Source organism: Ooceraea biroi, chromosome 12 (genome assembly GCF_003672135.1).
Source record: "Ooceraea biroi isolate clonal line C1 chromosome 12, Obir_v5.4, whole genome shotgun sequence".
NCBI lineage: Eukaryota > Metazoa > Arthropoda > Insecta > Hymenoptera > Formicidae > Ooceraea > Ooceraea biroi.
The window spans coordinates 10493191-10521006 of NC_039517.1; the positions used below are offsets into that span (position 1 = coordinate 10493191).

Genomic DNA, 27816 nt, shown 5'->3' on the forward strand with positions numbered 1-27816 from the left:
CATAAGTCAATAAATATTTATCGACATAAAAAAATGTTGCCTTTGAATTTTCCTTCAAAATCGGCACGAACTTTCCGGACGACCCAATAGATGGAGGAAGAGTGATGCCTTCCCCCTGCACCCCTTTCCGTAAAATTTAATCAACCCGTAACTCTTTCTTTTATGTGGACAACTGAAAATTCATGCAAAATCATTACACTCTTTTTGTTAACTTTTTAATTAACAACGAACAATAGTTAAAATCTTTTGCAGATTACTCGGGAGGATTCCCTCAATATATAAAATACAAAATAGTCAATTCAATATTTCGCTGAAATTTACCATGAAGCTTAGCGTGCAATTTACATTTTGATATAAACCTTGTTCCCAAATTTAAATGACATAAAATGATAACTATTAATAGAAAGATTTTTATCGAAAAGACATCAAGAAAAGAACTCTTGGGTGTAAAGAAATGACATACGCTATTTCGCGCAAGCACTATAAAAAGTATATACCTCAGATCATTTTTACGATTTAATACTCTTCAATGATTATATCTGGTGGAATCCAATAACGGGTTGCTTTTGTCCTGGAAATTTTTGTCAGCATCTCTCCTAGCGAAGTGTGTACGTGTCGGATGTGTGTGTGCGTGTGTGTCGAGCGTGAATCACAAGTGAAAAAGATCGATTGAAGGGGGGTTTTAATTGCTATGACAATTTTTATTCAGACATCATAAGATATATATAAACAGACTTCGGATTTTTAAATATTAGTGGTTCTGGACCGTGGCGCTCCATTTACTTTTTCTATTTTTTGTTTCCTTTGTAATCCCTTCGCTCCTCGCGTGCGGCGAGGAGAACGCGGAGAACAAACGGCGACCTATTATTATTTTACAGAGCGTAAAAAATTCTGCCGTTACTTGGTCGTGTTGCGGACCCGTAGTTCTCTGTGATTTGCACTTACTGCCCAGTATCATTCGATTCTTCTAATTTGGCATATAGCGTACGTGTATAGTGTACGTACACTAGATGCATTGCGTGCGATAACGCTCTTTTGTTTCGAGGTTTGCCACTTAAGATAAATCGAATAAATGCGAAAGAGGGGTGAAAGAAAACTCGAGCGAGATTAATCTATGAAAGCAGCAAACATGAGATAATGCAGCACAATTAACGATTATATTAACGAGAGAAATCAACAAATGGCGGTTCGAAGGAAAGAGGGATGAATCTTTTCGCAACAAGCGCAACACGCATACGAAAAAGAGACGGTAAGATCAATGCAGCGATGTAATGATAATTCGCGAAGACAGGGTGCGTGAGAGAGAGAGCATATATTTCGCATTTTTGGTCGTGGACGAGCCAAAAGCGGCTGTCGAGGAACGTAGTTCTGAAAATGTATCCCAAACTAGCGGTAAAGTGGTAAAAACGATTTGTCAATCACCCGACGTCTGCCCGAGGTCTCTCTAATTTCATTATTAGACTCTAATTGGTACTAAGCGCTCTTTTCCGTTGCGTTTCTCTCTTTCCTCTTTTTTTTTTACATTGGGTTTTTTCGACATTGTATGTACAAATACGGGAAAAATCGAAGCTTCACGCGACAAATCTCCAGAACCACGCCGATTGACGAGTACTTATAAAATTTACGAGAGCTTAAAAATTTGTCAACGACTATAGGTTTTAACATTTACGTAGTTAGTTGTCAGTGTCTATGCACCAGCGGTTCTCCAATCTCACGTTTCTGCGTACCCCGTAAGTCACTCAAATGACACACATCGATAACGCGACTTCTACTTCTATTGCGATCGGATTTAAAAATCTGAGATTGCATTGTGTTTGCGGCTGCGGTTGCGGCTGCGGCTCTCTATCGGCTGCGTTCTTTGCGAATGAACTCTTTGTGCGTCAACGAGGACCCATGCCGTTTCCGAGCGATTTACTACTCCGAAGCCCACTCCTTTGTGCTTTCAACCTGAATTTCAATTGTTACAATGTCACGTACAATTGTGCGTAAACCGACTAATTCCAAGTCAGAGTCATGATCTCGATTTCGATCGATGTAACATCGATCAGACCTTCGCGCAACATTGTAAAACGTCCAAGGAATTGACAAATTTTAAACGCTATTATTTATTTCTTACGGTACAATGTTGGCAACGGAGAACATTACCGACTTCGGACAAGTAAAGTTTTTCATTGATTCGTCGTGATTGATGCCGGAAGCTACCGCGAAATCTCTCGCAGAGCGACACGAGTCCTCCGAAGATCAGACTGCCAGGAGTATCTATAAAGTGGCTCTTCATAAGGCTCCCCATTGAGCATGCACTTGAGTGGATGTAATCGTGGGTCGAGAGAGAGAGATTCGACGATCCGTGAATCCGCGATGCAAATCTTCGCGTGCCTGACCGTCGCCACACCCGAATACTCTCACATAATAAAAATCACATATATCGTGTCGTGCGCCTCAGTCCCACCCACGTGAAGGGAAGGACATATCCACGCACGTCCTAATCTATCAAGTACCCCAATCTCGTCTTCCCGTACCCCTGCCCTTACCCTCATTTGTGTAGATTGCCATCTAGATATATATATATATATATATATATATATATATATATATCTCAAATATCTCTCGCAGCGCTAATTTATCGGCCATTCATCCTCACGCATCTCAGCGGAAATATATACGCGCAACGGTGTTATGTACACAATTACAAATACGAATAATAATATCTATATCGTCACAACATGTCGCCATTAGTGTACAACACGCATTTGACTCGCAGCTATCTCTCTCTCCTCGCGCAATAATAATTCGCAATAATAATAGTCATTTTACTTTGTCTATAAGTTGATAAAAGTCTTTCTCTGGTCCGAAAGAAGTTATAGATACTTAGGCACTTGTTATCTCATCTAGAATCCATATATACGTACGAATCGTAATCACGAGTTGTAATTATCATGCTAGATACCGGTAATCATCAGAACAAGAGTAAGGATAGCAATTAATAATGAGAGCAATAAGAACGATCATCCGCCGACGTGCCTGTCGCGCTTTTGTTCTCTTCTTTTCTTTTTTTTTTAACCCTCTATGACTCGAATTATGTATTTTAGCGAATTGCAATTTACGGTTCGCCTGTCTGTATAGAAACAAGATTTTACTTGCTTGTAAATTATGATGAATCGATGGAAAATTGTTACGCCAGGTTATAATCGCGTTCATACACTCGTGAAGGGTATATATAATAATAAATATCCCATTAAAGTGCCATAAAGGGTTAACAGGTGACGATCCTCATAAAAGAAGGTATTAGATCATTGTAAAAAATAGGCGAATTGGTATAATTTAGAAAAATCTACTTTTGCAAATTTTCATTCGATTTTCGATGTTAGACTTGAAAATATTTTGCATTCTATTATACTCTTTAGTCTCTCTTCCTGATATATTGGTATTTAACAATTAAATATCAAATGTAGAACATTAAGGCGAATATTATCTCTAATATACGTTAGTCGAAGAAGTTTCATGTTTCTTTGTTAACTATCCATTCATTAAGTGCTCTTTATGAAAAATAACTCAAATGATTAAAATAGTTTAATATAAAATATTCTAGAAAACTGAGAGATTTTACAATAAATTTCAAAGATCTCGAAGCTAATCGCTAAGACTGAAAATAAGAAACCCAAAGTATTGAGAAATCAAAATTTGTATCTTTTAATTCGCCTATTTTTTGCACGGAGTACACGTGGCGTTCGTCGATTCGTCTCTGACAGAAACGAATCGAATTGAAAACGGAGATCAACGTTAAACGGGGATAATGGTATTCCTAAAGAACTGTTCCTAGAAGTAAACTCAATTCCATCGGGAGCCCGGGTCTCGGGACTCTTTCTCGAATTTTAATCTCGAGAGACGAGACTCGGCGCCGTGACGATATCGCATTCGTGCACCATTCTCGTCATCATCATCATCATCATCATCATCCCGACCTCTCGTCGCGGCGAAAATACATTCTAATGTAAAATGTTCATACATCCACGTGCCCTTAAACGATCAGCAGCTTGTTTCGCTTGGTCGAAGATCACTAGAAACATCGAGCCGGGTTAGGGGAGGAGCAGCTCGCGTGATCCAAAGTATAAAGTGTACATCCATGCGCCTCTAGAAAATACTCGCTCAAACGAAAATACGCGTTCATCGACGCCCGAACATATCGGAAGGGAACAAACGTCCTGACGTCGCAAGCGATTACTCTCGATCACGATTTTATTCCACTTTCCTCCCTCTGAGTCTCGCGTCTAACTACAGCTATTACGGGTACTTCGAAACAGTAAAATTTAAAACCTCCTTGAGCTCTTGGAACAAGAACAATAGCGACGATCCGGGTACTCCGGCGCGACCTGACTCCATCGTGTTCGCGCGATCGATTTAAGCCTCGCCGGAATGGTGGCGATCTTGAAAAGTTGCTTCATATACCCGACGATCCCGATTCCGACCCCAATCCGACAACCAGCTTCCGGTGTAAAGATAAGTGTTCCGGGTTACGTAAACGACGTTCGCTTAGCGACGAGCTGCTTCTCGTCCTGCTAGGACGGTGGCTGTCGCTGTTGTTGCTGTTGTTGCTGCTGTTGTTGTTGTTGTGGCTGCTGCTGTTGCTGCTGCTGCTGCTGTTGTTGTTGTGGCTGCTGCTGTTGCTGCTGCTGCTGCTGCCGGTTGCTGCCACGACGGAAGCTAGTTGGCTGCAATTGATGGTAGCTCGGCTGGCCACTCGTCGGTGGATGTTCCTGCAACGGCTGATAGCCGATACCGGTTGTTGCTGCCTGATGCTGGCTGCTCCATGCGGGCTGCTCTGCGGCCTGCTGCAGCTGGTAGGACAGCGGCTGACCGCGCCGCTCCTGTAGTAACAGCTGATGAGCTGCCCGGTCCATCTCCTCACGCGTCATGTCTAACGCCTCCTGCATCTCACGCGATGTGTACCGCACGAAATCCGGGTCGCAGAACTTGCCTAGACCCTGCTCCACCAGGACCTGAAGCGACGCCATAGAAATGATTAGAATGTTAATATTGCAGAGATTGTTTGTGAAAATATCAATGATATTAAGATTAAAAGAATGTGATTTTGCCGATTCATGATTTTGACGAAAATTTGAAAAATTCGAGGAAGTCTTTGACATCGTATATCTCAACAGATTGCTAATTATTCGGATAGATCTATCCGTTTCAAAACGTGTCACTAACTAACCAAATCGGTAAATTCATTGCGTCACGTCACAATAAGCGTTTAATATAAACATTTAATATAAGCATCATAACACAATGATAATAAAACAAATATAATAGAAATTTGGAACATATAATATTACTGCGCGTGGATTGCACAAAATATGCAGTGTCTAGCAATTAGGTACAACTCAAGCGATCGGCAAAATGTTAAAAACCCTTCATTGTAAATCATGCTGCGTTCCAGGCAATTTAACGTAACATGGAGTTATAATATTTTCAATCGCGAATAATCGACAAGCTATCATAATTAATTAATTAAATCATAAGTAATTGAGTTAGGATCATAAGATTGCTACCAACTTGATAGCAGTTGCATTTTCGATTTCACAAATCAGGGATTCTTCATTTTGAAACTCACCCGACCGACGAGACTCTCCGCGCTTCCGATGACCTCGAAATTCGGCTTCCGGTCCGCGGGACTGCCGGGCATACTGTGGGACAGGCGCTCTGCGCCGACGCTTCCGTTACTCTCTGCGGCCCAGGAAACTGACGAACGAGGAGAGTCGTCAGAGTATTAGCTCGAATCAGTCACGCCCTGCCTTGTTTTCGCTCGATATGCGACCAGTAGTTTCTCGTGTTAGTACAGCGCACAAAAACTGGTGAGGACTTCTCTCAAGCATCGTCACATTATTGGTGTAGATGCAAATCAAATTGCAGTTAATGAGGGAAAGCATTAGATGTCGAAACTGTGTTAGTGGGGACGTTTAGTTCGAAAGCTGGCAGAGCGCGTGCTTCGAGCAGCGGTTGACTACCTTTTGTAACATTTTTCTCCGCGTACTCACGTCTCTCTTCGTCTACTCGTGTCGATTTCTCTTGGGGAATTCTATTCATCGTGCAGAAATTGCTCGAATGAAAACTGATTGTCTCGATCTTACGCGTCAAATCGATTCGGTAAATGCGTGTTATGTCAGATACATCTATAGTGCATGTATAGTTTTCATTCGACCAAATTACTTGGGCTATTTCTCTGCTTTAACTACTTTATATAATCAAACAAATTTTACTGAACTTATTCTTTGAAAGTAAAAATTATATAAATATAATAACTGAAATAATATTCTAATCGCCGAGCAAGTAATATACTTCAATAAATTTTTAATCGACTTCTTTGGCATATCCTGATGTTAAGATAAATTTTCAATGTACTGCGTGCTAACTAACGCTAGACTTGAAACCGCAATATTTCCTATAGAGAGTGAGATTTCACTCCAACATATAGGAATATAAATTTCCAGGATCCTGGTCATGGGGATATATTTTTCACAGCAAAAATTTATATTCCTATATGTTGGAGTGAAATCTCACTCTCTATAGGAAATATTGCGGTTTCAAGTCTAGCGTTAGTTAGCACGCAGTACATTGAAAATTTATCTTAACATCAGGATATGCCGAAGAAGTCGATCAAAAATTTATTGAAGTAAATATAATAATCCTTAGTGCAATACTGACCATGTATAAAAGCTTAGAGTAGTTATCGGAAAATTTAAATGGAAAATAAAAATGCGAATATAATTTGAAAAAAGAAATCTCTAATGGAATGAGAGAAAACTTTGTACGTATCTACGAGTGCATTGAAATATTTGATCGTCATTAATCCTTTGCGATCGACAGTCAAGTAGAAATGAGACCATATCGAAGTTGTACTCTTCTGAATTTTGTCAATTTCACTGATATTACTTAACATTCAAAGTGATCACGAAGGATTAAGTCTCAGGGTGCTTTAATCACCTCTGCCGTGGTAAGATGATGCTCGGTGCGACAAGCAGGAAGCGCAGACGCGCCATTGCCGCGAATCGACGTCAGCGAGGAAACCGGCTACGGCGATCGCCTGATTCTGCGCCATTTTTAAGCCATTGGCGATAGTGCGCGAGGTGGGGCCCGACGTCGCGGCGCCGGCCGTAGAGCTCGCCGAGGTCGTCGTGACGTCGCGCGACCGGAAACTCGCCGGAGCTGATTTGCCCCCGACGGTTGCCGGATCGCGGCGGCTTCTGTGCCGACGCTTCGACGACCGGCCCCCCAATACGGTGACGTGGGGCTTCCCTGTTGTACCCCGCGCCACGCCACCCTCCGAGTGCGGGTTCCATTTGCCGGAATCGCTCGATCCGCTATCTGTGGACGTGTCCTCGTCGTCACAGTCGTCTACGGCTGCGTGAGAGTCGGACACGGGGACAATTTATCAATGAGAAACTATCAAGTGAACTCACGATCAAAAGATCGTGAGTCATCGGGTTATCCATCTAAAATTAAGTCTACGTCTCTCAATCGCCAATTCTCTCCGTTTCGCGCAAGAACATCCGATCGGATTGCTATTACGTGGGACGTGAACTCGCGAGAAATTGACAGTTTGATACCAAACCGCCGTACCGTGATTGCTCCAGACCGCGCAATCGACGCAGCAGCCCCGTGACGCGTAGGTGTAGTAACAGTTTGTCCCGTTTGATGAGGAAGCGGGACTCGAACTCGTCGCGGTGGTCGAGGTGTTCGCGCTCGTCGTGCACGACGCGGTGATCGTCGTCGTCGCGACGCTCGACCCGCTCGCCGTGCCGGATGTTGCGGTTGCTGTTGCCGTCGTCGCCGTTGCGGCGGCGGTGTGCGCCCCGCCGATGCTCGGCGTGGCGGTGGTCGTGGGTGGTGCGTTCCGTCGCGGCGGTGGCGTGGGTGGTGTCAACTGCCGCTCGATTCCGTCCTGAAGACTGCACGAGCGTGCACGCGCGGAGAGGTTCAGAGGAAGGAAAGAAAAGCGTAAACGGCCGCTCTTAGTAACGTTAGTGCGTGTCACGCGTGACAAATCCGCGCGCGTCCGTACGCCTCTATGAGGAAATCCGCGTGTAAAATTATCGATACATTCGCCGGACGTTGCAGAACCGAGAACGTCGTGTATTTACTTATTTATTTATTAGAATAATTTTTATTACAGTAATATTATTTATTAAAATAATTCTCTAATTTAATATTGATATCGTGGCTGAATTTGTATCGAGGCGTTCGAAGGCGTTCGACAAGCGCAATCTACGATTAGTAGTAGAAACGACATGCGATCAGCCGGATACGAGCTACTATGCGCGAAACACAAACGCATCCTCCTTGCGACTGAAGATGCGTGTGCGATCCTTATTGTTTTCGCAATCTTGGAGATCGATTTCTCGTTTAACCAATTCTTACGCGCGTACATTTTATTCATGCACCTTATAGAAGAAACGTGGAACGTTCGGTTAAACGAGATCGTATCGAGGAGTGATTGAATGCATGAAGGATGCATGCAGGCGCGCAGAACAAGCAACTGGAATTTAAAAAAAAAAGGTGCAAGAAAAGAAAACGGAAGCCAGCTACTATGGTCGCAGAGCCCTAACTTGTCTTACCGTATTCGCTATTGGGATGGAGATAGTTACCGCTACCCGTTCCACTGAAACGTACGACAGTAAACAGAAAAGCGGAAAGGATAATGAGAGATGATACGAATCGCTCGCGCGGCACTAATATCTGCGAAGAGGCGAAATAAATATTTCCTAGGCGAATGGAAGAACTTAGCTAAATCGCAAAAAAAAAGAAAAAAATAGCGATGTCCAAGATCTATAGCTATAGCTATCTCGTCGACAAACGCGCGACCTGCTCGTTATTGCTGTACACGGTATCGTACATCTATAAAAAAAAATTAATTAACTAAAATAGAAATAAACAAACGAAACGCGCGAATCTGCGGTGTATCCAGATCAATTCGAGGAAATATTTTACCTCGTGATGCAAATGATATAATTAACATCCCCGAATGATATTGATGAACGTCGCGCATGCGAGTACGACGTGTGTGGAGAGAGAATGAGAGATTCGTAGGAAAGAAAGAAAGAAAGAAAGGAACCACCGATTACATTCGGACGAGGCAATGCCTAATAGAGATAAGACACTCGCTGCATCGTTATACGCTCGTGTACGCTTACTCGGTACTTACTCGACCACTTTAAACGCGTTGTCATAAGGCTGCGCCGGGTTGCCGAAGGCAGCGAGCGGTCTCAGAGGTATGCTCTCTTCAACCCCGGTCAGTCGCGGATCTCCTCCCATCTGATTCATCGCTCCGTCGCTCAGACCACTACAATCATTGTTTACAAGCCCATCAATATGTAACCAATTGGCGAAATTCAGGCAAAGCTAATTGGTCCTACTAATTGGTCCAACAAAAAGTAAATTTTTCTCGAGGATTTTATCAAAGAAATGAGTTTCATTGAAACACATGAAACACTCACCTCGCTACATTTGGCACAAGTTGATGAGTGATTTGATTGGCAACATCCGGGCGAGCAGTCCTACGTAACGAGGAATATGGTAGAAAGTCTATAGAATTGGTCGGGGAAGCCTGTGAAAGAGTATTCCTTCAATTAGAATTGTTTTTCGCGATCGATAGGATAATATATTACAATTCAATAAAGCATTACCTTCGCAGTAGTGGAATTGACCTTCAGCGATTTCGCCCTGTGGAAGCTGTGGTGTCCCTTCCGCATGCTGGACCACACGCTACCAAAGAGTGAGTGGTTTCTCTGAAAAAATATTCTTTCATATTAGTTGTATGCTGCAACAAAAATAAGAAAACATTGAAAATCTCACCCTGTGCATGGGTTCCGGATTGTCGTCGAGGAGTTCTTCTAGATTACCGGAAATCGCGCGTTTCAACTCGGGTCCAGCTTCATGTAACGTTCTCAATCCGGCCTTTTAAATGAGATTATCCAAAAATGATTTAGCATTTCTGATTATTCGAATCTCCCATGAATCTCTTAAAATAACTCACCTGAAGAGTCACGGTATTGTGACACTCCTTGTCGCCGTCCTTCATCTCCTGTTCCTTGCGTTTCTTGAACCGCCGGAAGTAGTCCTGGATGAGGAAGGTCGCGTAAAACTTGCCTACTGTTACCTCGTCGTCCACTAAAAATATTTGCGTAAAGTTTATAATTGCGCGAGGAAGTAGCCAGGAAGGACGCATCTTACTTATTTACGAAAACGCATCATTACCTCCGGGCGGTGGTACGACCTGATCCAGAAGCTTCGGACTGGTCCTCTTCCAGATCTTCTTGATCACCGCCCTGAGCTCGGCATTCGCGTCATCAATGTTACCTTCCGTTTTGATCCTCAATGACGTTCTCACAACGGCGAACAACGTCGCGTTGAACAGAACTGTGCCGTCGCTGTTTAACGGCATGTTCATCGAGACGAGTCTCTGAAAGTTGAATTTCGAAATCATATAGACTTTCTTTAGACAATTATTAATTCAATGTATTTTTCTTTTTCTCGTTGACACGATTCTTATCTGTCAATAAACCCATCGTTAGATTTTGTTCACTCACCTTGCAAGCTACTCTATGCGGACATAGTTTTCCAAAACCTAAAGGCGGTGATATCTTTCTCAGCAATGTTACTACGTCGAGATGCTTGATGCGTCCTTTGGCGTCGGGATCGTACTCGGACCACAGTCGGATAAACTCATCCAGATGATGCGGCCCGAGGATCGACCAATCTCTCGTCAAGTAATCAAAATTGTCCATGATGACGGCGACGAAGAGATTGATGATCTATTTCCCGTGATATATATTAACAAAAGGATTGAATTTCGAGAGTTGAAGTTTAGAGAATTTAAGTTAAAGAAGGAAATACGTTTGGTAATGTTAGTAATAGGGCTATTGATTATGATGAAATGCACTTACGAGAAATGAGCAGAGCACGTAGAAAGATATAAAGTAGGGGAATGCGATGTCTGATCCACAGCCGTTTTGATTGCTGGCTTCGTCGCTGTTGAGATCGCATTTAACTAGCTGTGAATTCGACGAGCAAGCCATCATAATTTCTTGCCACGCCTCGCCTACGATCATAGATATTCGATCAATCATTACTTCTTTTTTAATAATGACACGCTTATTTTGAAAATTTATGTGAACGTTTTAAGATATTATACACATAATCATCCAATTTTCTTCCAGAGGATTAAATACAGATGTGTCACTAAGCGGAAATTAATCTGAAGATCAATAGTTTTTGTTTTTATAATCTTTAAATATTAATTTCATCTCTAAGTGTTAAGACGCACCTGTCGCCGATCTAAACAAGACCAACACCGCTTGCGGGAAAGACTGGAAATTATTGTTGCGATTTATCTGCGTGTCGTCGTTTATCGCGATCTTGCCGAAGACCTGGAAGAAGAAAACGTTCGCTGGAGTTATCGACGCTCGTACGCTTTACGCGTTTGTGTTTCTCGATCGATCAACTTTACTCACCTGCATGCCTATCACAGCATAAATGAAAAAGAGCATTATAATGAGGAGGGCGACGTAGGGCAACGCCTGGAAGGACTTGATGAACGTCCATAAAAGCGTCCGGATACCTTCGCCTCTGCTTAGCAGTTTGACCAATCGCATTACGCGAAACAGTCTGAAGAAGTTAATGGAGATGATGGTGGTGGAGCCAGGCTGTAAGAATCGCAAGACCGAGTTGTACTAGATCCCACCTTAGTACCCTCAAACATAATCACGAGGAGTGTCGTACAATAAAATCGCACGCGATTTACGAATACTCACGTGAACCTCCGAGTAAACGATATCGATGAAACTTCCGAGCACGATGATGAAGTCGAAGACGTTCCACGCATCGCCGAAGTAATTCTGTAAATTAGTAACGCGAGTGGAGTAACAGTCTATGAACACGCGAAAAGGATGCACGCAGGCACGCACCTTAAATCGAAATGCAGCCAACTTGAACACAAACTCGAGGGCGAACACGGCGGTGAAGATCATGTTGAGGATATCCAAGGCCTCCGCGTATATCTGCGGTTGCCGATAGAATTTCATCGCGAGCGTCACGGTGTTGATCATGATCAGCGTGAATATCGTGTATTCGAACGGCTGGGAGGTGACGAACCACCATACTTTGTACTGTATTCGATGTTTCGGTATGTATCGGCGCACCGGCTTCGCCTTTAGCGCGAACTCGATGCAGTTTCTCTGCACGAAAAAAAGAATAGTTAAACCTTCTATCTTCTGGTGATGCCGTTTCAATTTTCTAAAAATTTTACTTTACATCTTAAACCAGATGTAACGAAGGCGAAAATATTGTTAATTCCAATTTTCGGTTTTGACATCGACGGCATCAAATGTGACGGCTCACCTGATTTTTATCGAGCTCGCAGTTTTTGTACTCTTGTTCGCCCTCGTTCTGGAAGGTAACGATAACGAAACCGACGAAGATGTTCACCATGAAGAACGCGATGATGATGATGTAGATGATGTAGTAGGCGGCCACTATCGGCCGAAAGTTATGAACTGGTCCATAATTCTCTTTGTTGGAGTCGATCGACCACTCCAGCAGTCTGTCAGCAGAGATAACTCGTTAACTCGTCAACTTCCTTCTAGAGTTACCTGTTCCTTCTCGCGGTATTTTTATAGCAGAATACGCATTTACCGAAATATAACGCACCTAAGACGAGATGTTGAAAAAGAATAACAAAACGAGGGATCTTACGAAGTATTAGGACGAGAGAAAGAAAAATATGAGGGACTTTATCGTTACGAAGGCCAAGTAAGTAGCCACCTATATCGCGGATATATTTAATTCGCGATGAGACCCTGAAGGATTGTTCCACGCGAGCACAATACAAATGTACTTACGATGGCCAACCTTCGAAAGTCGAGACCGTGAAGAGAGTCAGCATCGCCTTGGCAACGTCATCAAAATGAAAACGTTGCTGCTGCCATAATCTCTCTTTCACGACCGGCCTATCGATATTGCCGTCCTCGAACTCCAAATAAGTACCCCTGGAAAAAAGAGTGTTCTGTATTCTTCTTTCGTTGTATCGTCTGTTACATACACTCAAAGCGTGTTTTCCGAATTTCTCGAACGATCTTTTTCTTCTCGTTATGCGTTTACGCATCTTTCAATTATTAGATGTAGAAATTAATTCGGTACCTTTTCTGAAGAAATCGAGTCTTTATTACAAACAAAATAATAAACACGTCAAGAGAAATATTCGTCATAATTTTCTGATATAATACTTTTCTCCCTCTACCGGGCAGCTGAAAAATTCCCTCTCAAAAAAAAGAAAATAAGTAAAAGCTCAACTTCTTAAAAAAAACACCGAATTAATTTATATAGCCAATATATTCTGCGCCTAATCGACGTCTTATCAGTGCCTCGTTATGATGCGATTTGCAGAAGGAATTCAACGATCTATAAAAAATATTGTCGCATCGATTTTTCGATTTGTGATTGAGCAAGACATTTATGGGATTTATAATGTAATATCACAACTTACTGACACTCGTCCTTCGTCATTTTCGATGCATCGGTGCAATAGAAAAACTTGCCCTGTATAACACGAGAAGTCCGTCAGTTTCAATCATCGTTCACGTGTCCGTTAATACGGAACTAAATTTGCAACATGTTAAAAGCGGTGGACGGCGCACTGGCGTTCTTAAATAATCCAATTTAACGCCATTTACCAAGCCAAACAATCACTCCTCGCGTCTTCGCGCAAATAATTTACACACGTACCCACAATATCATCCATTCGCTAATCGCGACATTACTAAAAAGCTGCACGAGTGCAGAGTATTTCGACTTTTATTATTATCACGTAATAAAGAGACAACTTTCGCTACGAGCCCTTCAGCACTTCCAGACTTGTCGCAAATGACCTCTCGCGTAAATCGAACATGAAGATCGCCAGAGCACGTTGCACGTCAAGTTTCAACACATCAGCTGTGACTCGGCCATTCTTGCAAGAGCATTGTCAGCGGCAGCAACAGCGAAACGTGATCGAGCAAAGTAAAAGGGTGTTATTGTGAGGCAAACGTGATAAAGGAGAGAAAAGAAAGGGAACATTCCTCGCGTCGGCACGTGCATACATATGTACAACAAGGTACAACGGAGCGATGCGTGGGGTTCCTCGGCGATCTGTCCGCGACTAAAATGTGTCCGTGTATAGACAAGCATATTCTGTTGCGCATAACGTTGACCCGCTGGACATCGAGTGCGTAAGCACGCTGAGGGAGAGGTGTCGGTGAACGGATCCTCGCTTCTGGAAACCCTCGAAAATCGCGCCTTTGTGGACGGTGCGGGATGGTGCGCGATGGTTTGGCACGATTCCCGTGTCCGTACGCGCGCGAGAATCGATGCAGTCTCAACATCTGATCTGTCTACGGTCAAACCATCCTTCTCGCTCATGCGTGTCTCGTCCGATTATCCTCTTCGACGCAACGATCGACGAAGACCGTCGTGTCTCTGCGCGATCACGCTCCATTCCGTCCGTCAACATGGCGCGCCCGCTCGGACACTACATGGGAGAAAGAAGCACGAACAATGGGCCACCGTTGACGCGCCAAATTGTACTAATTGCCACCTAACGCGAGCTGGTGCGGGGGTAAAATATAACGAACGGATTCGAGCGACAATCCGCGGAGCCCAATCCCCACTCGCGCGACTGACAACGGCGGTTAGCTGGACGATTTTGCGATCCCACCGTCCCCCATGTCTCTCACCCGTCCTCCCCTCATTTTGTAAAATCCATAATTGTTTGCAAGTAAAAAAGCACAGGCGTTGCACGTTGCACATCCGCCGCTCGTGCAGAAGCAGCACTATTGCCGGACATGTGTTCGCTCGCGATACATATCATCTGTCTTCTCATTGTTATTTTCTCCGCATTGTGCCTATTGATTCGGACATTACGTTCCCGCGTTCGTCGTCAATGAAATATTCGTTTTTCTTTTCTGCCGTTGCTGGTTTTTGCATACATTGACAAGATACATTGATGGAGAAATGCTGCATGTAATGATAGCATCACGTATGTACGTGATATCTGCGTGTGAGGATACTCGTGCGAACGTTCTTGCAACCTATGGGAGAATTTTGCAGCGACGTATAATTTTAATAAAAGAACGACGAAATTTCAAGGTTCCTAACTAGCCGCGAAAAATTATCACGAATATACGTTGATCACTTTCGATACGTGACGCATTAAATTAAACATCCTACCCGATACATTGGTACTTCCGCCATCCGAATTTATCGCCTGCCTAAGGGATCACGTTCAATTGAACCGTTTTGTTTGCTTAGTTCATTTTCCGGAACGTTTGCTCTATCGAACAGTCTCGTAAGATCGATCAGACAATTGATATCTTTGCTGAACACAGTTCTTATCATAACATTGCCTTTCATGGGAAACTTATACTCTATCAAAATAACATCTCACGATATAATTCATGCGGACTTTGACTGTTTGTTCAAGGAATGATAAAGTTTCGCGAAATATAATAATTAATCCGATTATGCTGCCGCAGTGTCACCTTTCTCACATCGCACCGAAACTCGCTCGCAAACTTAAGAGTCTTAAAAAACCTTAAGAACAAAAAAAGAGAGACACAATCGTGTACCCGTTAATGGTCCGTGTCGACGGTGATGCATGAAGCAGATTTATTCGGCACATTAATAAGCGTAATTAACAAGCGTATTTCATTCGAGTCGTCTCGCGCGTCACAATCAAGACGAACGTGATTTCAATGGGATTCGCATCCTCGCGAAGGCGGTATCGATTTTAAAACGCCGCGATGCGTGCGGGTAGTCGCACGTATGCAAGTATTGTACAATACATTGTCTCTATGACGCATTCTATCTGCTAGACATGAATACGAACACAGGGCCAGGTCGGCGAGTAGTTTCGCGCGAGATGTACACGGGGAGGGTGCTTTCGAAACTTCTGTACGTGTCTAAGGGGAGCTACCGCTAATGCGTCCTGGGTCCCGATCGGACCGCGTGCCGATTACTTCAGCGCTATCTCATACTTTGTGACTGTGGAAACACAATGCTCTCTTGTGAGCACACCTCTTGCGTGATCTTTCTACGGCTCGGAAACAAATTATCTAGCTCCTTCGCCTAAACCCTAGATTTACAAGTCTACATTGCCTCATGGCACCTCGTGAGTCGTGGAGAACTGATGGTGTCTTAACCGTGGCAGAACGAGTCGCGTGACGGAACCGCCCGCTTTTGCGGGAGACGAGGGACTTGCTCGAATGATTCGGAAAAAAGAAAACTACAATTATGGATGTAAGATCATTAAAAAAAAATTACACTTCAATTCATAATTGACAATTTTCACATGATTTTTTCTTTGATTGATATTAATAAAGATAATTCGGCGCCCTTTATCGATTATGAGCTTCCGATGAATCGATGCACGAATTGCCGACGGCCTTCGTTAATTATGCACTCAGTTTTATCCCGCCGCAAATTACGATTCGCCTCGGTTACGGATTTGTACGAGCGTACATATGTCGCGAAATTTGGGTAGGGTTGGGGAGGTGGAAATTCGCGCCCTCATTCTGCCACGTTCGTCACGTGTAACTCGTGGTTTCGGTGCACGTGGACGGCCAGCATGCACTACGACTAAAGCTTCATTCTCACATATAGCGAAACTGGCATGCCTGGTTAAGGAGTGTCTATTTTTAAGGGAGAGGGAGAGTACGATGGCTATATGATATGCGTATCGTTGGACTGTGTGACGAATATAAATATATATATACATATACACACAAAATGTAGATATATATGTATATATATATATGGTTTCCATGTCGACGATAATTACACGACAATCTCGCCTGGTTTGCTCTTAATCAAAAGCGTTATGTTTTGTTAATAACATAGCGTTACCGTGCTCGAGGGTATTGTCATAAAAGAGGAGAAGTAGAGAGAGAAAGAGAAAGAGAAAGAGAGAAAGAAAGGGGGAGATAGAGAAAGAGAGAAATATCGGCAGCAACTAGACATACGTGCATATATCTGGCGGTGATCCGTCATCGGTGTCGTGTCGGCCGACAGAATCGCGCGCGATACGATGATAATTAATGATCGACGGCGCGATAATCGATATCCCGCGCGAACGATCGGATAATACCCAGTGCACAGAGCCGAGATAATTTCGTAACAAAGGGCACCATTTGGAGAGGAAGTCTCCTTCGTGGGAATGTGTCCACGATGATATAATATCGCTCGCCACATTACGGCGAGGCTTCGCAACGTGTCACTCTGATGCTCGTGTAAAATGCTGTGCTTTGTTGCTGATATATTTCTCTTCTCGTGGGGGATTTTTAGGCTCGAAACTAAAGTGGAGAAGCCATGACGGAAATAATGATCATTAATCATGAAAATTGTTCAAAAATCTTCAATAATTATTATTAATTATTATAACAATAATTATTATACAAATACTAATCGATGTGTCTGAGAGAGGTTCAACTTTACAGTTAATTAGTTATTTTCAAAAATTTATTTATTAGTTATTATTATATTTATTATTATTTGAACCCATATATCACGAACCACATTTCACGAACAAATTATCCGTTTCCAAATTGAAACACCTGTACATGTTTATTGCGCGTACATTCAACATTTCGCAATTAATTACATCTGCGCGATCGCGTCGATGGTTTCTCGTGACTCTCCATATTTCGTCTGGGAGAACTCGATCCGCCGAAGGTACTCCGTCGGAAATTCCCGTCGGTGACGGAAGTGAACGGAGTAAAGTGTGCGCAAGGAGGAAGGATAGAAAGAAAATATACGAAGGAGTAGAATGGCAAAGAAAGAAAAAGAGACAGAGAGAAAGAGAGAAAATGGTAACGCAATTCTCTCGTTCGCTTAGTAAGCTTTCTAAGTGGTGTTGTGGTTGGATGTCTCTTTACCTTAAACAGCTGTACCCCGATAACAGCGAACATGAACTGTAGGAGATAGGTGACCAACATAATGTTGCCGATCGTTTTAATGGCGACAATCACACACTTCACTACGTACTTTTTTACGTAGCGTTTTTCGGTTGCGGACGAGCAGGGCGAGCGAGCACAGCGGGGAGAACACGTGGGGTGAGAGAGTGAGAGAGAGAACAAAAAAAATAGAGTAGCATTAATTTGGGTTGGCTAGGTATATCACTCCAAAAGGGGGGCGGGGGGCGAGGGGCTCTGGGGGTCGAGGGTTGGGCGGGGGGGCTGGCAGGGGTGGGCATCGGGTGGAAAGTTCTCGCCACGATATTCGAATTTTCTTCTCGGTTTATCGTTAATCCCCCACGGTTCGTTATTAATCCTCTCCCAAATTAATCCTCTCGCGCTCTTTGGTCGCTCTTTAAGCTCGTTAAGCTCAACACTGTCGTCTCTCGTGTTTTGATGCGCGCGTTCTTATTCTACAAATTTGTCTCTTACGCGCGGCGATTACACGACTGGTCGATTCCTTCGAAGGGTGTGTTGCGCACAGCTGCTTCTCTCTATTTCTCCGTGAAAGTCTCTTGCGAGAGCTTCGGAGCCCCTTCTCTCTCGGAGTTCCTTCGGTTCCTTCCTCCTTCCTCTTTCTTTTTTTTAGTTTTCTTTTTCGTCTTATTCTATTTGTTTTTTTTTTCATCGTGAACTAAGCCCTCGCCATCCATCCAACCCATCAGTGCTCGATGTTTTTTTCTCGGCAATGCACCTATGGGATTTTGCTGTATGGGAAACCACGGGCGTTTCCACCTCGAAAGTTGATTTCGCGCCACGCGACCACGGGCGTGTTCGGTAAATCGGTTACGTCTGTGGATCGTGTGGGATATCGCTCGTCGGAGCCGTTTCTCGGTGAAATTCGCGTTGGCAGGTGCTGTCGTTAGCCATTGTCGTTTCACATGTATGTCGCGGATCTTGACAATTCAAAGGTAAAATTCTGAAGCAATCTGAGGGACTCTCTGCATGTACGAGGAATTATAATACACACGTTTTCATCTCATTAAATATAATAATTGCGTAAGTTCTCGTATTCGCCGTAGCGACAGTTTGCAAATACTAGATTTTATCATTTTAGCGTGAATCATTATTTTTTTTCTCAGATATCTCTCTTTTCGCGTGAGGAATCAAAGTCTACGTAAAAAGGAGGAAAAAGACTGCTACACTCGAATTTCGAGAATAAATTCGTTCGCATCCGGCTCGCGATGAAAGTACGCGACGAAGGTTGCGTTGCAGAAATTGGCAAAAGACTTCGCGGCTCGCGCGAAGCTAAAAATTCCACCTTGAGCTCGCAACCGCGCGACGTTTATCGTCGCTTCTCGCATTGCTCGCACGGTTGCTCGCTGCATCCGTTGATCGCAAGCGGCGCCCGCGAGCGACGCGTTTTCACCCTCTCGCATCCTCTCGTTGATCGAGAATTCGGAACCAGGCACTCGCGAATTAACTCGTGGGGCTAGCTTGGCGCTTAGCTACTTCTGTGACACCCAATACCCGCGCGTACGTATACATGTGTGTAATGTGTGCGTGCGTATGTATGTATGTGTGTGTGTTGCGTGTGAGGGAATATGTGATGGTAGGGCGATCGATACACATGAAACTACGAGCGATATATAGGTATATATATGCATATATATATATACATTTCTCTCTCTCTCTCTTCATATATGTATATATTGTATACATATGTATATGGAGAGAGAGAGAGAGAAATATATATGTATGTATGTATGTATGTATGTATATATATATATATATAGACAGAGAGACAGAGAGATAGATATATATAGATAGGTAGATAGAGATAGACAGATAGATAGATATAATGTCGGGCTGAACGACTCGTCTCCGTTTAAGATTAATAATCAGGACAAGCTGAACGTAAACGTAATCTATATAACGTCAACTATTCTACGCTATTACTCTATATCCTCCCCTATTGTACTAGTTAAGCACCGGATCTCTGTCCGCATTCCGGTCTGTCCTCAGTTCCGCGGATATTACCTTAATGCGCCCTGTCGAAAGATGTATCGTCGTATTCTTTATTTATGATAAGTAATTCTCGCGAAAAGATTGACACTCTTACTCGCGATTGCTTAAGGAGCTCTACTAATCTCGACTAGGAAATTAATGGTGCTTAGAGAGCTCCGTATGAAGAAACAGTGCGATAAAGGATTAACGATCATCGCGATAGTTTCTGCGATGCGGAGTCAAACGAAATAAGTATTGCCAAAGTATTTAACGATTGGTTCGCCTACTTGCGTCTATCGTGCTCGTCTGATTGATCGGTTCGCTATAAATTAAATCTCATCTGACGACATTAATCCGAGACAATATATCTCCCATTTCTCATTGATCTCGATTGCCCCCTTTATTAATTAATAATCGCATATACAATATTATATTTTATGAAACGTTAAATTTACAAAAATTTCCTTTTAGCAGTGATTGTTTCTATCGTCTTGATTATCAAATTTGGCTTTTAGAGCCAAGATTATTCATCACAAAGATAATTAATTGTACGCAATGTCGTTTCTAGATCCCGAATGTTTCTTATCTTCCCTCTTCTTCCTCTAATTTTCAAAATAGCGTTCTTAGGCCGGTATTCATAGTCCAGACTTATATATAAGTAAACTCAAGTTCATCTTCAGATGTTGTACGGATCATTTCACTGGAATATCTGAAGATGAACTTGAGTTTACTTATATATAACTCTGGACTATGAATACCGGGCTTAATCTCGCATTAATTGTAAGTTACGACAATATACACTAAAGCAAAGTTTTACGAGGGCGATCGAGATCGATGATCTCCAAGGCTACGAGAACGAAGGAAATTGCCGTGGTGCTTCCTTTTGCAGCAATTATGGGTCTGTGTGCGTGCGCTTGCGCACTCGCGCGCGCAGGAGGGGCCGCTTTTCGTGATCTTTTCCCCTTTCGATTGTCCGACGGCGAGGTCCCGCGGCGAGTGGAGCTTACGAGAAGTAGAAGCTCATTCTTTTTTTCCTCTTCTCCTCCACCTTTCTCTCTCATGTTAATATAGCGGCACACCACTCAGCAACGCTCCAGCCGGCACAAGCATGCAATTCTCAAACATCCTCTACTACCAGTCTCAAAAAGTCACGAAGCCTGTATGGGGTCTCTCTTTTTATTTCTGTTTTTATTTATTGGCAGGTAGAGGTATGTATCTCTGTGTGTGTGTGTGTGTGTGTGTGTGTGTGTCTGAGTATACATGTAAAAATATAAAACTTAAAGGAATTAGTCGCGTATTCTTGGGGGGTATTTTTTTCTATCTCGTGTTGTGAGATGTGTGCGAGTGTGTGTAATGGTCGGTGCATGTAGTATGTGCGTTTTCGTGTGTGCATGTTCGTTGGGAAGGCCGGCACTCTGCTCTAGCAACGTCCGAAGGATTATCTTGGGTAACCGTGAAAGCAGCTGTATACTCTTTTACGGCTAGGGTTGCCTCCGTTTTCATCAAGAATTGATGGATGCAACGGTTACGGTTACGGTACGGGATGTGGTCCAAGCAATGTAAGCGTATACCTCGGAGGAAAGCGCAAGTACTTCAAATCGGAATAACGCGTTCAGCTTTTCGCCCGATCGCCGAACCGATAAACCTGCCGCGATTATCAGCTCGTACCGATCTGCCCCTTATCTATAGTGCATTAAAAAATGTCTGTGCACCTTGTGTGTCTGCTTTGTTATATTATTGTATTGTTATATTATTATTTATTACAATAGGATCAAGCAATCGAATTTATAATATCCTTCACGTGCTTTTCGATTTCTTCAAGGTAAAGGTTGCGAGGTGCGAATAGAAAATTTCCGGATTGACATTGCACAAGAAATCCTGGCTATTCTGAGATCTCATTCAAGGGTACCTTCTTGAAGGTAATCTTTGCGGTGACATCAATACACCCTGTCCGCTACGCCTTCTCAAAGCACTCCGGGAAGTCTTTTTGTGAGACGTCGTTTCTGCTTAACGCTTAAGGCGACCGCTTTGAAGAAGATACCCGTAAATCGAAACTTTGGATTAGCCGGTGCGCCAAACCGAAAAGTTTCCATTCGCACGTCGTATGCGAAGGATTTCATCCTATTCCACTGACAATACTGAAAGGATCCTTTTTCAAAAGTAAATTTGAATAAAAAAAAAACGGAAATCGGAAATACGTACAAAACGAAGAAATGGTGAAGCGGCAATTTTTTAATGCACTGTAGACATACATGTATCTGTGTGGGTTTATGCGTGTTGTTGCGTAATTATTTTCGTGTTGTTTGAGCAGCGAATGTAGTCTATCAAGTCTTAGGAGCAGCGAAGTGATGGCAAAAAGAAGAGAAAATATAGATATATACATATATATGTACATATATGTATATATATAAAGATATAAAGGTATATCGTAGGTGTCCGGCTGATGGGAGCAAAAAACGAAGAAACGAAAGCCAATGCCGAAAGAGCAAAGGCATGTTAGGCCTTGCGTAAAGCTGCTTTCATCTTTTTTTTTTCTTTATTTACACTCGACTATTCCCAATCTGCTTTTGAGCTACCGTCTCATCTCCCCCCGGTCGCTCATCCACTACACGTATGCGCTCGTATGTATGCACTAAATATATTACATCGGCGTGGCACGATTAACTAGGACGAGATCAAATTGAGAGATTACTTCGGGTGTTTACGGTAACGTTATAGTTTTATGATTTTATGATTTTATGAACGAACACAAGAACACGGCTAATTATTATTACACGATCATCGAAATCGACGTGAGCGATCGTTTACTAGCGGCAATGTATGGAAAATTACGACTGTCCGTTGACTTTATCATCAAAAAGTCATTGCGTGCTCCGTTTTACTCAGAGGCTTTCATTTCATTTGTTGTTCTAAACTGTTTCTACTATATGGAACTGTTTTTAAAAGAGAGTTAGGTTAATATCTTCTCGCAAATAATGTTCGGTCACCAAACTGTTTTGAATCTGTTTTAATCGCGTTACATACGTAGCTAGATTGCACATCACTCGGCTTGGAAAGCAGTAGGGATTATATCGAATTGGGCATGTCGATATATTGAAACGACAAAGAATCGTATCACATATCAGTGACAAAACTGTCCCGTCTCTTTGTTGTAATAGTTCTGGACAAAATCACGTACACTCGTATCATGTAAAAAAATCGTTGTAAAGTGCGATATTTCTCGAATTACTTTTATTTTTACGAGTGACAATTTAACTATTTGTTTTTTTTCAAATTTGTCCATTAAGAAATAGAATAATAGCGTGACCTTTCTCTCGTTATCGACAAATGTTATCCGCGATGTGATTTACAGCGTATTTGCATTTTCTAGAAGCTTCATCCGATATTCAAAACAATATACACATTCGTCGAGTGAACTCTACTTGACAATTTGCCTTATAGAGTCATAATATATCTTATAAGCGGGGAAAGTGGTAAATCGCATTTCTCGCTGTTAAATATCGGTTAAATATCTGCAAAATCCATCCACACGTCACTGAAGAACTGTTTTCATACCAAACCGAAGACGCATTATTTCGACTATGTTTGAACGCGAACGGCATTAGAAATGTACATAGAAAATTTGGCTGACAATGAGTTGAGAGAATCTCGCGGATAAATTCTATATAAAATCACTCGCGCGTTCTAAAGCTTTAAGGTACTTAGGCCGGATTTGCGTTAACAGTCGTAGACACCAAAATACAATTGAAACAAACTGCCTCTCAAAGTTATAATAAATACAAATTATGAATCATTATCCTCATCAGCATTTTATTTTTGTTTATTATCTTCATTAGTAATTTTATTTCTATCAAGATTCATTTCACTTGATCTTTGATGTTTCTCTTTACGATTAAGAGATTTTCCAAAATGTTCAGTAAACGCGAGTTTCAATTGGTTCGTACATCTATATTAATCGTATTACTCGTATAGACATTAGAAATAAGGGCTGTTAAGCTACGAGACTTTCGAGCGTTCCAACATCGGGTTAAGTAAGGAATGAGCTACGTCGATGTAAAAATAGTCTCAGATAATAAAAGGCAAACACAGTGAAATTGGCCTTCGGTAAACAGGGCGCTGATACGTAATTTTATACAGAGGGAACAGAAAAAAAACACAATCTCGTGGTCCCAGTGAGAGGTATCGGGGAGAGTGTCGAGACAAGAAACCCAATTACATATGATTAAATTGCACGCAAAACAGCTTGTTTTACAGGGGAGATACCCAGAGGTGCATCTGTCAGAGAAAACAACATTCGCCTCGTGCTCGCGCCACTCGACGATTATTTTCCACGTGTTGCTGCCGCGCGCGCGCTGCCATTGATCGGTGCCGATGTCGGATCGTGACATGGATGTTCTCTTAATTGGATGACGCGTCCGTTAATTCCGCAGCGAGCCGCGAAACTTTGCGCCAACTTTCGCGAGCCGCTGATCCACGTTACATCGCGTTAACACCTTCGGAACTGGCTTTCTTTTTCAGGAAAGCTCTCTGCGACGATATAACACGGGACTTGCACGCTATACAAATGTAAAAGAAATACGCAAAATTGTGATAAAAATCGCAGGAGTCACGTGCGCGTGTTAAACATGTGATTAAAATAGGTAAATTCCAAAGAGAAAGGTGCGAAGATCTAATCAAAAAACAAAAAACCTCGTCAATTATTGGCGATAGAAAAACTCAATTAAATCGTAAAGCAAAAGCTTGTATGTACATGCCACCAGCTTCGACTGATGTTGCCCCTCGAGAAAAACGAGGCTATCGAGTCGCGTTTCCCTGACTAATTGTGGGATTATTTCGACTTGGAAAACTCTCGCGAAACATTTAATCTAAACTGATCGCGACTGCGGCATCTCGTAAGAGAACGGGAAATAATCGTCGAAGAAGCTGCCGAGATATATCGAGCAAAGGCGTACTGAGGTATTTAGAGGTCGCGTAGTAGTAGTAATGGTGAATTTGGTGATGGTGAATAATTATCTTTCTGGCTTGGTTGCATCAAAAAATGTGTGGGCAAACGAATGAGATCGGGTCTTGAGAAAGAGAAAAAAAGACAAAGAGAGAAAGAGAGAGGGGGCGGGTTAGGGTATCTGAAGTATCTCGGGGGCCGGGGGGAGTGGGTTGTTGGGTATTGACTGGTAATATTATATCACTCTAATATATACTACAAGAGGCTCGGAGGAGAATTTTCTTTGATCTTTTTTCGGGGCCGCGTTGGTGTCGGGGCCCGATAATCCTACCTTGAAGAGCTGTACGCCAATGACGGCGAACACGAACTGCAGGAGGCTGGTGACGAGGACTATGTTTCCGATAGTCTTTACCGCTACGATGACGCACTGTACTACGTGCTGGGTTCACAACATTAATCATATATATATTCGCCCTTCGTGGAGAGATGGGAATTATATGCGCCGTGTCGCGTTCACGTTTAACATGTACTTTTCGCCGGCTCAGTGAATCCGAGCACTCTCTCGAATCGCGAAAGTATTCTGCTCGTCGAGAGAAAGAGAGAGAAAGAGAGAGCGACCGGGAAATCCTTCGTACCTTGTCGAGATTCTAACGAAGGATTCAAGATGAATTCTAAGGTCAAAAAATTAATGTTTTTCGATATAATTGGCAGATTTGTCCAAATTTCTGTTTCGTTAGACCCGACACCGAGTGCGCGCGCGCTGGAAAAAATACGCCACATACGATAAATTAATAATTATATTTCAATGGTTTTCCCGTGAATAAATTCTATGAATAAATTCGTATTATTGTAGCTATCGCGCGATTATTCTCGCGTAATGAAAAATTCAGGAATAACGATGGGATAACAACTCGTTTTGTCGCGATTATCCCGCGAATTGCGCTCAGCGCTCTTCCATCATTCGTACTGATGTAATTGCAAGTGAATCGTTTGGTGAACAACGTCGCGCTGACGAAAGGCTACGGGGGCGACTCTTTAATTTAGCTGGCTGTGAACATTACGGTATATTATGGCCTCTGGCGTTACTGTTACATCTACTTCGTTGGGCGTATGCTGTGAATTGGGCCGGTTTTAGCGGACTTACAGATAGATGAGACGAATGAAAGAGATACCTTTAGTCCCTTGGCGCGATTGATGGCACGTAGCGGCCTCAAGACACGCAATACTCGAAGCACCTTGATGAAGGAGAATGCGCCTTTCGCGCCGGAACTGCAAATATAAAATAAATCATGTCCTTAGCATAAAATCAATTGAGAAATGCATGATGGAGCAAGTTTTATCTCTCAAGTAAATTCTTTCCGACGGAATGTTAGCTGGAGCGAATTTTTACATAAAAAGATAATAAAAAGTATACTTGTAATGATGCAACATATGAAGATTCCATACCTATACGTCATCGAAACGAGAGAAGCACAAACGACGAGAAGGTCGAGCAGATTGAAAGCCGACCGGCAAAACGCACCGTCGTGAATGATGAAGCCGTACGAGATCATCTTGAGGCAGATCTCGATCGTGAAGATGGTCGTGAAGAAGTAGTCAAAGTAATTTAGAATCTGCAACATGCAGGACGCACGCCGATTAATTCACGTGAGACGTTGTCCCTCGTTCCCCTGGCTGAAAAACCAAAACAATACCTGATTCCTGTACGACGAAGCTTTCAGCGGATCCTCCGCAGCCAACATGGCAGACGAAATCATGATGCAGATCAATATCACGTTGCTGAAGTAGCTGTGATTGCAGAACCAATGGCAGAAAACGCGAAACCTGCGAAATGCAATTGGAAAGAAACGTGATCCGGAGAAGACACTTGAGAAATGGGAAGGTTGAGAAAATCCACTTGTTTTTCATCTTGTTTTGACAACTGGATTGTAAAAATTATATTTCACTTCGAAATTCGCTTCTGTACCTATTAGTGCTCGAGAAAATGAAGAACGCCGAGCCCGCCGGTATCGGCTCCTTTTTATTAGCCATATTGTACTCGGACATCCTTCGCGGTCTAGCCGACACTTCCTGTCCATCATCTGGAAGAGAATCTTCTTTGTTATTCCTCGTCGTAAGTTTACTGAATTTGATCGTTTTTTTTTTTCGTTTTAAAGCTTTTAAAATATTTGAAAATTTTAATAGAGAAATACAATGAGCGCACCTTGCATTTCTTCTACTTCACCCTCTTCTTCCTCCTCCTCCGCTTCTTCGTCGGACTCAATGTTTAATCGCACCTTATGCGTGTTTATATCCTCGCTTTTTTCCGATCTGCTGAATCAGCAGATAATTATTTGAAACTCCTGAATATTTATTATGCAATCTCTCTCTTCGATTCCTTATTTATCTCTAATTCTAATTTACAATGTATGTATACACGACAAGCACGTTAATTAAAAGTTTATAGCGGTTTTTAACGAAATTCAATTTGAAATTCCAAAAATTGTTGACAAAGTTAAACAAACCACTACTCCGCAGTCCACGAACTGTGAATATCGGCTTCTCTCGGCGAGCTCTCGCGTACATTATCAACCATAATAGCGTTGCATAAAGAGAGAGAGAGAGAGATGCGTAATAACGTTCTCCGATCTCGTTAATGTAATAATGCACGGCGCCGTATCGCGACTTACGTTGCATCACGAGAGTAGAGCTTACGTTTCGGTATCGAGTGCGGCCTCGTAGTCTTCCATTGTCTCGTTAGGGTCGTGCTCGAGATCTGTGCCGCCGCCCTCGTCTTCACCCTCGATACCTTCGCCACCATCGTCGCCGGCCTCGCCGCTGACTTCGTCCCTTGCCGGTGAAGCGCTGCGAGATTTATTTTTCTCCGCCTGCGGGATTGAATAGGAGGTATAT

At 42.8% G+C, this 27816-nt stretch overlaps 1 protein-coding gene across 5 annotated transcripts in view; it reads right to left on the minus strand.

The window, feature by feature from the left end:
* Positions 1–680: 680 nt before the first annotated feature.
* The window catches only part of LOC105280692 (muscle calcium channel subunit alpha-1), a 62619-nt gene continuing 35483 nt past the window's right edge, over positions 681–27816 (minus strand). Inside the window, exons 17-42 of one of the 5 annotated variants that reach the window (XM_026974418.1) lie at positions 27619–27791; positions 27128–27237; positions 26891–27005; positions 26619–26748; positions 26371–26537; positions 26097–26193; positions 17958–18065; positions 13538–13590; positions 12894–13040; positions 12394–12595; positions 11961–12230; positions 11808–11891; positions 11508–11699; positions 11321–11423; positions 10941–11095; positions 10584–10808; positions 10252–10456; positions 10031–10164; positions 9850–9951; positions 9681–9782; positions 9492–9601; positions 9200–9337; positions 7618–7946; positions 6982–7398; positions 5612–5700; positions 681–4997 (exon numbers count right to left, since the gene is read on the minus strand). In XM_026974418.1, coding sequence (XP_026830219.1) covers positions 4557–4997; positions 5612–5700; positions 6982–7398; positions 7618–7946; positions 9200–9337; positions 9492–9601; positions 9681–9782; positions 9850–9951; positions 10031–10164; positions 10252–10456; positions 10584–10808; positions 10941–11095; positions 11321–11423; positions 11508–11699; positions 11808–11891; positions 11961–12230; positions 12394–12595; positions 12894–13040; positions 13538–13590; positions 17958–18065; positions 26097–26193; positions 26371–26537; positions 26619–26748; positions 26891–27005; positions 27128–27237; positions 27619–27791 — 4398 coding nt within the window. In that variant the 3' untranslated portion in view covers positions 681–4556. Of the gene's footprint in view, positions 4998–5611; positions 5740–6981; positions 7399–7617; positions 7947–8612; positions 8657–9199; positions 9338–9491; positions 9602–9680; positions 9783–9849; positions 9952–10030; positions 10165–10251; positions 10457–10583; positions 10809–10940; positions 11096–11320; positions 11424–11507; positions 11700–11807; positions 11892–11960; positions 12231–12393; positions 12596–12893; positions 13041–13537; positions 13591–17957; positions 18066–25255; positions 25364–26096; positions 26194–26370; positions 26538–26618; positions 26749–26890; positions 27006–27127; positions 27238–27618; positions 27792–27816 lie in introns of all 5 variants that reach the window. The other 4 variants (XM_026974417.1, XM_020032087.2, XM_026974420.1 and 1 more) reach the window with 4 other exon arrangements.